We start from the raw sequence: 13,288 nt of genomic DNA, 5'->3' as shown, positions 1-13,288 counted from the left end.
TATTTTTTTAAACAGAACCCTTATTCCGAAAAAGAGTTTTTTTTTTTTTTTTTTTTTTTCGGCACAAAACTAGACCAATCAATCTGTCTCTTCCACGAGAAGAGGCGTCGCCGTAATGCGATTAATGCCGGGTTAAATTTCATTTTCGCGGCTAGTTCGCGAGTGATTAAGCCGAGCTGACGTTACTCTGTGCGAGCTCATGGAGCACGGAGATTGTTCGTTCAATTCGAGCCACGTCCATCACCGACGTTGTCATCAAACGCCTATGTACATCGCCCTTATCGGTATTCATCTTTCGCGTACAATTTACATTGTATCCTGGCGCCGAGCATCCTGGATATATATGGCTATATCAAACGCGGCTGCTATGTTACCTCATCTTTGATCATCATAAAAATTTATACGCCATCGTTCGCGATTGTAAATTGTATTATCGAACGCGCATCGTCAGTGTCTTCGTCTTCTTTTCCCCGCCGTCGTCTTGCATTTTCATTTTCATCGCATCTCGGTGAGGACCGACATAATTTATTATGCATAAAGTTTAATTTCAAAAATAGGCTGTACATAACGGTGCAAAACTCTCGATTCTATTGAGCAAACGTATATCGGTTTCCCGCACAGTTTCACTCTACGTAACTCCTCTACAACGATGTTATGTAAATTTCACGCGATAACGCTGTAGCGTAACACAGAATAAGAATTCGCGAAATAGCGAATCGGATTGCATTAATTACAACGGTTATTACCGATTTAAATCGGCGGTGAAAGCAGTCTGATATACGCGAGTATATATGTTTATATTACGGATCTCCAATATAAAGGGGCGGAAACCCCATGCGTGGAATTGCAAGAGGAGAAGGTAGAGATCGCGAGCGAAGATGTAGAAAAGAAAGACAGAGAGAGAGAGAGAGAGAGAGAGAGAGAAAGAACCGCGGAAATAAAATGCAGGGAATGGAAATCACAACGCGCGAGTTTGCTCGCTCGCGCGTTCCCATGCAGAAAATGTGGACGCTGAAGGAGACGATTCTTTCGATGCGGGAAAGATGTATACACACTCCTCGAACGTACGCGGGAAAAAGCGAACTTGTGTACGGATAATAATACGCTCCGCGCGATTGCCATGCGAAACCTTATACTATGCGCGAAAACGCACGAACGGTGCATGCGGATCGATAGAGGATGGAAAAACTCCCATTGCAGCGTGAGTCGTGCAATTTCGATCTTCGCCGAACATGCTGCTTTACACTTCCGCCGTTCGTTCCGACACATTTATATGCGTTATTTTATTCAACCTACGCAGTTGACGGTTTTCCACGCTACAGAGACTCGCTTGGAGAATTTCTGTTCGAATATAATTTCGAGGAATATAAAAGCAATCGTAGAAATATAAATGCATTGTTAAAGGTTCATCTGTATATAACAATTAAGAGAAGGAGAAAAAGATTCCCGTCTTTTATTAATTAATACAAAATCCGAATATGTATTGTTTCGCCTCGTTTCCCAAAGCGAGCAGCGTTCGGCGCGCACGGTAAGATTGATGAAGACGGAATGAACTGCTTATAAATCTGGCGGCAGAGGAGAAGAGGGTGGGGCCATTGTGCTCGGAGCATGCGGACGAAAGTAAAAACGCATGAAAATCATCGTGCCACGTTAACGAGGATTTCCCACGTACACGCTTGGAAACGCATTCGGGCTTCCTGTGTCCCGCGTTGCGGACACGCGATGCGTGATCGGCGTGCTTTATCGCAATATCTGAAGATATCGCGTGCGTTTCCTTTGTCTCGGCGTACAAATTTCACGCGACGTCGCGACGCGACGCGTCTTGTTGTCGAGCGAAAAAGCCGCGGTCTATAGCTCTTTCTCTCAACCTTTATTTTTTTTTTCTCACGTTTTTTCCCCCCCTCCGCTCATCGTCATTAACGAATCTCGGCGCGATTCTGCGAGCACAAGTAAACTTGTTAAGTCCCACGTGCGAAAGCCGCGAGACACTCGATATTTCGTTACCGACCTGTGAGAGAAACTCGTTGGGAACACAAATTACTACTTGTGTCGCACGCGGGATTCAACGCGCGTGCGGCCCCGGCGTCGCAGTTAAATAAACTTTCGTCTGGTTCGTCATGCGTATCTTTTCTATTCGTTCCGAGTAAACGCGGGAGTGCGAGAGTTATTTGTATGATTGCGTGCAGTGAGAATTTCAGGCCGCGATCGCACAAATGTGGTGATACGGAACGCCGATAACGAGTCGGGAGGATCGTGTACAAATCTGATTGTTTCAAGTCTAAGCTTGCCTCGTTCGGTTTTTGTTATAGCCGTAATCTAGAAAAGATCTGTGAATAGTACAAGATCTAAGGTACCAAGAGTTCTATCACTCGCTAAGCTTGAGAATCGGAGGATAGATTCGAAAGGATACGCAAGCTACAGTGGCACACAAGGACGAGAACAGTTCTTTGAAGTACCTCGAGTAAACGCCCACGCGTTCCATACAAAGTATTGCGCGAACACCTCTCGTGTGCCATTTTCCATATTTATTTTCCGTTCCTTGTCAAAAGGCGCACTATTTACGTGTCAAAGATTGACCGTTATCGGTCTCATAAAAGTGTAATTATTCCTTTTATATATATATATTATATTCTTTAGAGATATAAAAATATTTTTTTTTATCAAAATGTTACGTTTAATTTTTCTCTGAAAAATATTTTAGTTCAATTCTAAAGCTAAGCTCTGATGACGAATTAGCGCAGGTTCGATTTTACACCCTCTTCCGGGATAGTCGACGCACTTGAACACGATTGTCTCGTAGCGATACGGGTTTCCGGCGGGCCCCGAATTAACGTCGTTAAATTTTACGGTCGCCTCGTCGGCGGAAATCGATTCCGTTGTAAGAAGAAAAACGACCCGAGCCAGCACGTAACACGATGAAACACCGTCGCGGAGTTTCATGATCGGGAGAGACGTTTGTGTGTATACGCGAGGGGTGATCGTTTTTCTCTCTCTTTCTCTTTTCTTCTCTTCTCTGCAGGGTAGAAAGGAAGGAACGCGAAGAGGTGGATAGAGAGTCGCGCAGAGTTTTCTGAAGACCTTTGTCAGCGTTTGCTGTACGGGCGATCGTAAGGATCTTTGGCTCACGTACCGTATTTACAACTACTATCAATATCGAGCGATTTAATGGATACGCTCGAGTGCATCGATATCGACGCTCGGATACTACCTCGGACCGACTCTGATATTCGACGAGCGAGGGATTTCTGGTTTAAGCACGCTGAAAAAAGGTGGATAGAGAGTCGCGCAGAGTTTTCTGAAGACCTTTGTCAGCGTTTGCTGTACGGGCGATCGTAAGGATCTTTGGCTCACGTACCGTATTTACAACTACTATCAATATCGAGCGATTTAATGGATACGCTCGAGCGCATCGATATCGACGCTACTACCTCGGACCGACTCTGATATTCGACGAGCGAGGGATTTCTGGTTTAAGCACGCTGAAAAATTCATCGGTGATCCGTCGTCGTTCTGTCGACGTCGACTGATTTTCGCAAAGGAAAACGCATAATATCGCTACTTTAAAAGCAGCCGCGATGTAACGAGAAAGATTTTATTATTCACATTTCGACCTACATATAAGATTTTAAATTGTAAATTCGAATATTATAATTTGAGATTTGCTAATTCAAGGACACGATCGGTCGAGTGATCCGAAAATCCTCCAATTCCACTATTTACATAATATCCTGTCTAGACTCTCGCATAAATATTTCAGCTACTTGATCTTGGTTGGCCACTTGCAGATTTATATCTAGCATTGGCGAGTATCCAAAATTAACTGTCAGAGTTGGCAGCCTCCGTATCTTCTCCACTTAATTTGTAGTTACTCTAATTGTAAGATACTCCATTTGTATTGAGAACACAAAAGTTATCTTTTAAATGCATTTTACACGCGCCCAATCTCTTAAATCTCGCGACCGTAATTTAAACAAAGAGAATTAAATTAAATTTTAGTTTTAGATCTTACACACGAAAAGCTACATCCTCCCATGTTATATCGCGATTCAGTTCCGTCTCGCTCGCGTTCATGCAGGATTAATATTTCGCGGGATTTGTATGACGACAATGACGTTTGTCGAACGGAAATATCACTGGGGATCGCCGGATAACGCTTTTAGCAAAAGGGATTTGTATCCGACGAAAATTGATTTCGTCCCAAGTTTCGCTCGCTCGCGAGCTGGATTACGCGCTCAGCCGATAATTAATCGCAGTATAGCTCAGCGACAGAGCGATTAGTATGACGAGCCCAACGGTAATATTCGAATCTGCTCGTCGTATGCGCGCAACAATGCCGCGGAATTCCGACTATATTTGCCGGGATTAAGTGCCGGCTTGCTCGGGATAGCGCAGGCCGGGGACGATAGCGGCGGCTGGGATTCCGAGCCGGGATTTCGGTCCGATAATGTTTGTACAGGCGCACATACGGCTCTCCGCGCGCTCCCGCCGGTTACAATCGTTGGCGAAAACGATTTTTCTTTCCTCTCTTTTTTATTTTTTAATTCTTTTTCCCATCGAGTCTCTCGCGCGAATTAAAAATATCCGAGCGGCGAATTAGTTTGTACTGCCAGAGGTTTTATCGCGAATTCGCTATAATCTCGTTTCGCGGCGCGACGCGACGCGAACGCTATTCAAGGATTTTACGAGATGTCGTGCACGGAACACTCCACCTTTTCGGAGAACGCGGAATGTTCGCGTGAAATTGGCGCGATTGTGTAAACGGTGAGCGAAAAAAAAAAATTAAAAAACGCGACCGTAAGCCACTCGCCTTGACATCCTTTAGATGCGGGAAGGCGTGGCAATTTAATATCCGTAATTTAGTTTATGTATTCGCGAGACTGCAGACGCGTATTTGGACACTCGAGATTCTTTGTTCACTGAACCCTTTTTCTTTATCCGCAAACTCGTCCTTTATTTCGCAAGGTCTTTAAGATTCGCACACGAGCGATCTTAGTTAACACCGAGCTGCGATAAAGACGAGAGATTTACAACGGAAACTTTTTTGCGTTAGGTATATATTTGGCATCCTTCCAAACTTTCGAATTTTCTTTTCCTTTACTCGCAATTACGTTCCTCTTCCGGTCTTTCAAGTTTGCGATTTTACTCAATTGTGCGGCACGCCGAGAGAGAAAGATTCGCGTTGGGAATTTCTTCGCGCGTGCTCCTCTCCCATTTGCATCCGACTTAATGACCGTCGTCGCCGTGTTGTTTCCGCGAAATCGAAATGCCACGGAACGGAAGGAGATAGGCGAGCGTGTGCCGGGAAATAATAAAATTCGCAGGGAAAATCAGCGAGGCCGACGTTTCGAACGTGACGTGGTCAGTCCTATCATTTTATGCAAATAAAAGCGGAGAACGCTTGATTTCCCCGTGGTGTTCCGACACCGCTGTCGCCGTCGTCGCCGTTGTCGACGTCGGCGTCGTCGACGACGGGGACGATGCTTGACGTCAGCCGGAGATATGACTCCAGCTTGTGGGGTTTGCGGTTCTCCGATCTGTGGAGAAACGGGCATGTATATAGTACGGCATTAACCGGTTGTCCTCGATTCTCCAGAGATTCCCTCGGGATCTCGGCACGTGTCACGAAGCACGTGTTTACACCGCGCTCTGGAATATGCACTTTACACCGCGCGATCATGCGTTTCGCATTTCGAGAATGCATCTCGATAATCTCGACAATGACAGCATGCTAATGTTGCGGATCGATAAGCTAAAATCGGCAGGCTTCATCTTTGACCATTCAAAAATGGTCAAAGTAATATTTCTCACTTTATATTAATAATAATTATTTAATCAATAATTTTCATTGTTAATTAACATTAACTTTAAGTAATGAAGATCAATCGATCACTCTTCGTTTAATTAATGACCATTTATAAATTTATTTATTATGTCTAATAGAGTTAACATTTTTAAGCATCCAAGCGTTCAATGGGAACGTCTTGGGCGGTTGATACACGTTCGAGCGTTACATTTTATGTGCCGTATTATAATATCGGATGTTACGCTGATTACACAATTGCCATGTCCGACCGTATCCTTTCCTCCCGAGATGATGGCTAAGTTTCGTTGCAGAACTTCGGCGCGTCTATCGAAGCGTAAATTTACCGATTGGCCCGCGCACAACTTGCTACAGAACTAATCCGCCAAATTGCATGCGATTCTCTTACTCACCCAGCGAGAGCAGCGCGATTCGGACGCGATGAGCATGAGCATCGCGGTGCGACGGACGCATCTTCTTGACGATCTTCTCTTGTATATATGTACGTGTTTGCCTCTTATTGTCAGTGTATACGTCTCTCTGTACTCTCTTTCTCCCTCACGCGTAATGTAGAGATTCGCGGAGCGGACAGGTAGATAAACAACACCTGGCGTGACCGACGTACCGAAGACTACGCGGAAACTGACTCCTTTCGATGCCACACTGTCGGTAGTATCCTCGCCGCCTCGGAGCGGAACTGAATGTACGTACGTTGACTTTTGCTTTTGCCGGCCGCGGTCGCCTTTCGCCGCCCGGTGGGAAAGAGATAGCGCCCACTGCACGATCACGGCCGACCGACGATTCTCGGACGAGCAAGAGCGTTGAGACGAGTCGACACGCTTTGAAACCTCGAAAATGATCGTTTGATATGTTAATCGACATGCTCGGAGAGAAAAATGGTACGTGACGAATGCCCTTACTGAGGTTTCCTCCCACAGTTTACTTTAATAGACGGAATTAATGTGACAGTTTGATATTAAAAAAAAAAAATAATAATGTCTCTTTTTATCATATATTATCAATATTAATTTTATTCATCTCTCGATCGTTATAGGATCTTATGCTTGGTTTATTTAAGAGAGTGTAAAATTTACTAATGATTTATTGTTAGAAAACGTATCTCGTTAATCTCAATTGTCTATATGCTTAAGTGAGATCGTCGTAAAACGTCTGTCTGTCAAAATGAATAAATATTGATTATTTCGCTGTGAATGCACACAGCATTTTACATTCGATGGCATATTTTATCGAGAAGAGATACGTGTAGCTAAGCTGCGCGCAAAGGAACAAAATTCCCGTGTGCTATCTCTCGTTAAGGACGTGAAACTCAACCGAGTTTACAACCCTTTAAATTCCATTGCCTTTCTCGCGCGAAATCTTAAGATAATGTCTATGCACACGACGAGGCTGTCTCTTATTCTCGTCTGACAATGAATCTCGTTCCTGCGCCGTCAACTTTAGTTTTATCGCTCGCATTAACTCTCGCGAGCATAAGCGCGTTACCTCGAACTAAAGAGTTCGCAGGCGTATCGAAAGGAGAAATTGCATAGCGTTCGTTGTAATTACCGCGTAATTGTCTACTTCTGATTACATTAATTATTTTCCAAGAGAACTTTTTAGGCGTGGTTCATAAGATGCTCTAGCTTTCCATTAGATTAAATTATTTGCGCTAGAGAAACGAAGATTGATGATCTACGTTAAATGAGCAGAAATCAAACAATCACTTTTATGATTTTTATATTCCTACGATTAAAAGTAGTGGCAGAAATTATTCTCATACTTGTTCGAACGTTGAATCTTACTATATCCAACGGGAAAAGCACGAGCGCAGTTTAAGAGAGAGGCAAGAGAGTCCGTGCTCTAAATGCGACGATTAGAGTTTCCGCGTAGAAAAGAATCCCATTCTCTTGCATCAGATCATTAAAACTGTGGCGGAAGATGTCTCGTAAATGGCCATTCCGCGAATGCATAGTAATATGGCAGCGATTTCCTATCGGATATATGTAACTGGTGAAGAGAAGGAGGACGAGAGGAGGAGAGAAGCAGGATGTGGGGGCGCGAAAATTAATCGAGAAATGGGAGAAGCGACGGGACGAATCGGGGAAAAAAACGAGCTTCGCCGGACAACAGATCCGCAGCAACGGTCGACAATTACTGCCGCGGCTGCTGATGCTGCCGTTATCGGCGCTATTTTTTCAGGTGTGCGGCTGCCGGTCAAATTAAACAAAAATTTCCATTCGTAACGAAAGCACAGACAATCCGGTTGGTCGCGCGGTCATGGCAGAATTAATCATCCCTTCGCCGAAAGAGTCAGTTACGATTCATGTAGCGGCATGTTCACGAACGCGGAAATTGTCTCCGTCGTGCATAACGAGCACACGCACCCGGGACAATTAAAGCGACCTTATATAAGCCGTCGGAATTTCGGTGGTTTCCGCCAACGTCGTCGTATCGTGAAAGTTTTGTCGTCTACGCGATGCGAACGAGGAAGAAAATAAAAGGATCCGAAACGCTGAAAATACGCGAATTTGCATTTTCGCATCGCGCGAATAAAACACGAAACCTCTGTTCGTCGCGATTATAAGAAAACGCAGAAATTTACGTTTAAACATTTGCGCTCATCTTCAACGGTTAACGGCGCGTCGAGGATTAATTACATCCGGAGAGGGCGCTAAAACGTTGATTCCATAAAGCTGGGATGGGAGGGATGGAAAAGAAAGGACCGTCTGATGGCGCGGGGTTGAGTTTTTCAGGGACGATAATTGTACGCCATTAGGTAAACGTCCCCCCGATGTGCGCACAATAACACACGGGTCGACACGTCGACGATGTCGGCGTGAAAACGCGAGGGAGAAGAGTAGTAGTAGTAGTAGTAGCAGTAGCAGTAGTATACGTAGTTCAACTGTGCGATATCAGGTCTCATTGTTCCGCGACTTCGAGCTCTTTGTCTCTTCCGTTTCGAAATGCCAGCACGGGCGACCGGAGAAGGACGGAGAAAGCACAACGCGAGCAACAGTCTCTCCAACGACACTTGAAACTTGCCAGTTATACCGGTTGGTGGAGGATGAGAAAAGAGGACGACCTAGTCGCCTCCGATAAAAGGGCGTGAACGATGAATATGTTCCGTTGCACCGCGGAATCCTGCATTACGAAAGTTTACATCTCCGACTGTTTGACCCATTATCACGCGACATATTTTCCAATGAAATTCAAAGTTTTACGTTACGAGAGAGTAGAGAATCAGCGAAAGACGGTAAAATAAACAAAAAGTGAATGTACTACAATTTTATTACTACTAGTTTTGTTAAAATTTAATTATATAAACATTTATGCGAACACAAATCTCGTGAGTAAAATCGCGAATTACTTGTATCACAGAGAACATATTGTCGACAGACTGAAAAAAAGTTACAACGAAAACAAGTCAAACATGCAAATGAATAGACATTTACATTTAAATGCTAGTTAGCGTATCACAAGGCACTCTTTAGGCGTTCTTTAGGGAAAGCGTCGAATTCGCGATGTGAATTTCGCATTGTGCGGAATTTAATTTTAACAATCGACTCAGCCGGAAGTAAAAAATTTTAATTATTGATTGGATTAGTAATTTATATGTATAATAATCAATGACGCGCGAATGTTCTCTTTTTCTCTCTAAAATTATTTAAAAAGAAATAACCGAAATTTTCTCTCGGTATTTTTTCGCGTTGTTCCCTCAAGGTAGCTTTGTACAACTATTGCACGGTTGTTGCAATTCACTTTCATTATCACGATACAATGCATCTCCGTGGCAGAGAACGCGAGGTCGGAACGGCACGCGCTCGCAATTGCTTACGTCACGTCTCTTTTGTTTCGAGAGCACGGCTCCTCACGTGTAACCTAGGCGAGGTTGCATGAAATTTTAACCTCCGTTGTGCTCCGTCGCTCGTGTTTCCATCGCCTTCGCGATCTACCCGAGGAAAACATTTTACCAACTTTCTCCGACGTTTCATAAGGACAACGACGTTGTATATTAAAGTTCCCTCCCCCCCCGCTTAACATCTCACGTACTGTTAATTTGGCCCACGTCGCGAGTGCTCTCTTATTTTAAAGAGACGTAACGAATTGTAGCCTTAACGCGAAACTTTCTTTCCTTCGAGTATTAATCAAGAATATTCTCGTTAGATAAAATACATTTATAATCAATTCACGCGCATCGCAGCGTACTTTATATTGCGCCGTCTTCATTACCGTTAAAAAGCTACTCTCCTTTCACCTTCCTCAATCATTTGAAGATCGTTGTGTAATTTTTTTATTCACTTTGCACGGAATATCATTTCTTTTTACATATATTCTTTATAATATAAAATTAGTTCTGAAAACAATATTCTTCTTAATGTAATTTTTTATATAAATTATAAATTATATTATTTTTATATTAATCATAAAACAATTTATATATATATATATATATATATATATATATGTATGTGCTAGCTTTGAGTTTTATCTTGAGTGTGTATATTTAATGATTACATAACGTATTGTCAATTCGTGAAAGACACTTTAAGTCATGTATGCGGACGCATGTCACTATTACAAGTTCAAGGCCAATTTAAGATACAAGTTAGATAGATCATTTTGCCTGAGGCACCGAAACAAAATCTGTAGTTTACTCTGTGATTCTTATTCTAGGATACTATATCGCGTTGGTCTTCTCCGACATATCTTGATCATTTTACCTTTACGCTGAATTACTTTGATGAAATCCGGATTGATGTGATTCAATACCGAGACGCGGATCAATAATAATACATCTCGAACAGTCTTATATTTTGTCGAGAACGCGTTTTGTATTAACATTATGCAAGAGCGGAACGCCGTTTCCCATTCATCGTAACGATATGAATTCTGGCATGACAAAATGATTGCTTAAACTTTCGGTGTTCGTGCGATATTCTCGCGCGCGATGAAATCAATTACATTTGGATACGATCCAAATCTGACTTTTCATGTTCTTTTTTTTACGAACATTTGCGGCGCTCCGCAGATTTACCAGTTCCATCTATCATCGTAAGCATATTATGATAAGAATGCGCGTATTAAAGAATCAGCAATAAACGTCTGCTATTTTGGATGTTCTATCATTTGGAAAATGATGATAATTCCTATACATGACATTAAAAAATAATTCATATTTAAGATTAAAACGATTACAAATTAATGCTCAAAGTAATACATATCTCTTTACATTGCAATTGAAATTATTTTAGAAAGTACGTTATCTCACATGACGAAATTTCAGTTTCTCTCTCTCTTTCTTGAACTAATAGGTATTTCGTATTTTCTAAAAAAAATCTGTCAATCGTGTTTATCATGTATTTATCTCGTCACTTTCACGGGCTCCCAAGGCTCCAATTATTTCAAGGCCAGGACATGTTCATCACGTAACCAGCAGTTGAATCCATCACTTTCTACTCGGAATAAGAAGTTCGACAAACTACACGGACCTGAATGATATATTATAACTTTTGTGATACGTTCTTTCGAGACGGGGCTGTCATCACTCGAGACAAAGAATCGCGCTTTCAAAATAGAAAACGATTTATTTCGTCTGACGACAATTGAAGACTGCACTTTTATCGAATTTTCTTTTCAAGACTTTAATTGAATTCATGCTAATTCACGCGACGTCTGAATTTCCTGCGCGAGATAACGATCGTCATTCTCACGCGAGGCTCCTTTTTCGCGCGGGAACGTGGAGCCGCTCTTTATTTTTCCAACGGGACTCGCTTTCCATCTTTTCGTAATAAAAAGAATTTGCGCGAAACTGTCGCGAGTATTTTTCAACGGCACGGAGCGCTTCACGACCGGGAAAAATTCGCGAAACGTCGGGTTATATACGGAGTTTCCTAAAAAGGTGTGTACCGCGTCTGAATTTTGCTCTGCGAATTTATTTGAAAGAGATTCGGCATTGCGAAAGAGAGAGAAAGAAAGATAAAGACGGAGAGAAAGAACGAAAAAATAATAACAAAAATAATGCGAATTATACGCGAGATATCTGTTGTCGCTGTGTTGCGTATCTTTCGGAACACTCGATATACGCATCATTTCGAGATCGAAATCTCTACATGCCACACGTCATTGATATTACCGACTAAATATCATTCAATATCAGCTATGCATTTGATCGAGCAATTGTTTCTCATTTTCATTTATCTATTTGCTTTACTTGTGTCATGTTTGATGATCAATATTACGCACGTCGTATATCGGAGATACAAATAGTTATATGTATATTAAATTGCTCATTTATTACTTTTTACATTTTAAAAATTGCTCTCACGCCGACATATTTTGAAAGATCATGCCCTTCACTAACGCGTTTCTAGCTTAACTATTATTTAGCGTTTTAATTAAATCGCATTAAACAGCAATGCAATGGCTGCAAGTTTATGTTGCACTTATTTAAATAATAGATATAGATTAATAGATAAAATTTCAGACCTTAATTTAATATTATTGTCTATATATATATATTTACAATAATTATATTTATTCATAAATTTTACATATAAAATGGCATTTATAAGTTTGTATCGACATTATTTTCAATTTGTAAGCGAATTTTTTTTGCACATGGAATTAAGGATTTGCGCAAGACGTGTTATTGGAATATAATTAATATGCTTTAAGTGATATTGCTTTTTGGATATACATTCGATATTTCCGCGCGGCGGAAAATGGATCGTTATTATTTATTAATTGATTTCCTTTTTCGTATGTGAGACTTGCTGGCGTTTTAGGATAGGTATGGACGCGTTAGCGCCGGCAATATCCAGGTATACCAAATTAAATTCACATTGCACGTGCATCGGCTCCGGCTGAATGGCCATTAGCCATCGACGAATCATCCGATAGAGATTTTCTCGCGCCGCGGCGGCGCCATCACACGAAATATCCGCTCGGAAATCTTCCTGAAATTTACATGAACCTCACTGTAAGCTGATCGTACCAGCGTTTATAATCGTCGGTGCGTCGAATTTCGTCGATTTCTGTCGAAAGATATGCGCTCTCGTATAACGCTCAAAGCCTCGTCTTAATCTCGTTATTGTGTGCCATTATATATTAAACAATTAATTTTAAAGAAGCCTTTGATTTTTTATAATTCTTGATATACATGTTCTACTTAAATGTGAAAATTTAAGAATAAAAAAATTTTTTATTTTTTTATTTATCACGAGATGCGTTTTTTGTGGAATGAAATCTTTGACAATAATCCTGCTTTCATGCGTGTCTCGAGACACTTACACACGCAGCATCACGCGGTCAAAGTAATACTGACCCACAAAATCTCGACGAAAAAGGCACGCGCGAAGATGGTAGAAAGTCTATTCCCGATGTGTTTATTCCGGTCAGACTCATCTCCGGTTTCGCATCTGCATCGGCGGACCCGGCGAAATAACGGGAAACTGTAGCGAGTGAAAATGTTTTAATTATACGTATGTA

General features: G+C 41.8%; 2 protein-coding genes across 4 annotated transcripts in view; one reads left to right on the top strand and one right to left on the bottom strand.

Moving 5' to 3' along the window:
* LOC115235372 overlaps nt 1-6,556 on the bottom strand; it is a 35,324-nt gene extending 28,768 nt beyond the window's left edge. The window contains exon 1 of the mRNA XM_029807117.1: nt 6,214-6,556. Coding sequence (XP_029662977.1) covers nt 6,214-6,274 — 61 coding nt within the window. The 5' untranslated portion in view covers nt 6,275-6,556. The remainder of the gene's footprint in view (nt 1-6,213) is intronic.
* The window catches only part of LOC115235369 (RING finger protein 17-like), a 147,449-nt gene that overhangs the window by 30,737 nt on the left and 103,424 nt on the right, over nt 1-13,288 (top strand). The gene's annotated exons all lie outside the window — the stretch shown is intronic.

The sequence above is a fragment of the Formica exsecta genome, unplaced genomic scaffold (genome assembly GCF_003651465.1).
Source record: "Formica exsecta isolate Colony F162 unplaced genomic scaffold, ASM365146v1 scaffold218, whole genome shotgun sequence".
Lineage (NCBI taxonomy): Eukaryota > Metazoa > Arthropoda > Insecta > Hymenoptera > Formicidae > Formica > Formica exsecta.
Note: the sequence above shows the minus strand (reverse complement) of the source record. Positions and strands in the feature narration are given on the sequence as shown.